Below are 1,510 nucleotides of genomic sequence, written 5' to 3' on the forward strand. Positions count from 1 at the left end.
TCATACGAAATAGAGAGAGAGAGAGAGAGAGAGAGAGAGAGAGAGAGAGAGAGAGAGACTTCATACGAAATAGAGAGAGAGAGAGAGAGAGAGAGAGAGAGAGAGAGAGAGAGAGAGAGAGAGAGAGAGAGAGAGAGAGAGAGACTTCATACGAAATAGAGAGAGAGAGAGAGAGAGAGAGAGAGAGAGAGAGAGAGAGAGAGAGAGAGAGAGACTTCATACGAAATATATATATATATATATATATATATATATATATATATATATATAGAGAGAGAGAGAGAGAGAGAGAGAGAGAGAGAGAGACTTCAAACGAAATAGAGAGAGAGAGAGAGAGAGAGAGAGAGAGAGAGAGAGAGAGAGAGAGAGAGAGAGAGAGAGAGAGAGAGAGAGAGAGAGAGAGAGAGAGAGACTTCATACGAAATAGAGAGAGAGAGAGAGAGAGAGAGAGAGAGAGAGAGAGAGAGAGAGAGAGAGACAGAGAGAGAGAGAGAGAGAGAGACTTCATACGAAATAGCTACGATAACATAAATTCCATTTGAAAAAACAAAACAAAACAAAAAAACAGAACACACACAACGACCTCTACATAATGCCATTTAATCAACACCACCAGCTATTCCTAATAGAGTTCTTAAGAATAATGAATCATTTTTTTCGTTCGTTAAAAAACACAAATGATCTATTCTAAGCGGATGCCAGATGACTCGGCAAGCCAGATTATGATCTTCGTGATGATGTCTCACCATGCCGCAGGAGCAGTTATGGAGGCGCCCAGCTGCGCATGCGCGGGCGACGCTGTGGGTGACTCCAGCTGCCGTGATGGCGTGGCCGAAGGCGCTCTCGCTGTAGCCTGGTGCCGGGAAAGGGAGATAGTATGATGCAGTATTAGATATAGTTACAAATATATGTATGACTAGATTATTTCTTTAACTATTCGTATAGTTATTTATCTATTTTTCTTTTCGAAATGCATTATTCTGGTCTAAAGCCAGATCATTCCGACACCTCACTGTATCCTGTTGTGGGAGAGATATTATAATGTAATATTAATCTATATCATATATATTTATGAACAGATTTCTGATCAGATTATTTATCTATTGGTTTATTTATTCATCTTTTCGAAACTCCTTCTCCTGGTCTTAGTCTAACTCGGTTCGGTCATCCTTCCGACGCCTCGCTGTATCCTGCTGTGGGAGACGAGGTATCATAATGCAATATTAACTCAAATCAGACAGATTGGTCGATTACTAATGGATTTATACTTATTATTTACTTCGGAATGCGTTATTTTGATCTAAACTTCTATCGGTTCTAATTACCCCGACAGTAAAATAGATAAAAGGTGATTTCCCCGATATTTACCCGGGTGGGTGGGCTACGGGCCCAATACTCATTTGTCATCGGTACTGTCGGGTACTGTCGGGTTAACAATAATTTGGTTTTGTCATTCAGGACGTACAGAATAGCGCCCGGGGATAGTTTCCCGTAATTATTAACCGGCGAG

The 1,510-nt window shown here is 40.7% G+C and overlaps 1 protein-coding gene across 1 annotated transcript in view; it reads right to left on the reverse strand.

Moving 5' to 3' along the window:
* LOC125031289 (protein Wnt-10a-like) overlaps positions 1-855 on the reverse strand; it is a 3,579-nt gene extending 2,724 nt beyond the window's left edge. The window contains exon 1 of the mRNA XM_047621960.1: positions 747-855. Within this exon, the coding sequence (XP_047477916.1) occupies positions 747-749 (3 nt within the window). The 5' untranslated portion in view covers positions 750-855. The remainder of the gene's footprint in view (positions 1-746) is intronic.
* Between the last annotated feature and the right edge of the window lie 655 nt (positions 856-1,510).

This window comes from Penaeus chinensis, chromosome 12, assembly GCF_019202785.1.
Source record: "Penaeus chinensis breed Huanghai No. 1 chromosome 12, ASM1920278v2, whole genome shotgun sequence".
In the NCBI taxonomy this organism is placed as follows: Eukaryota; Metazoa; Arthropoda; class Malacostraca; order Decapoda; family Penaeidae; genus Penaeus; species Penaeus chinensis.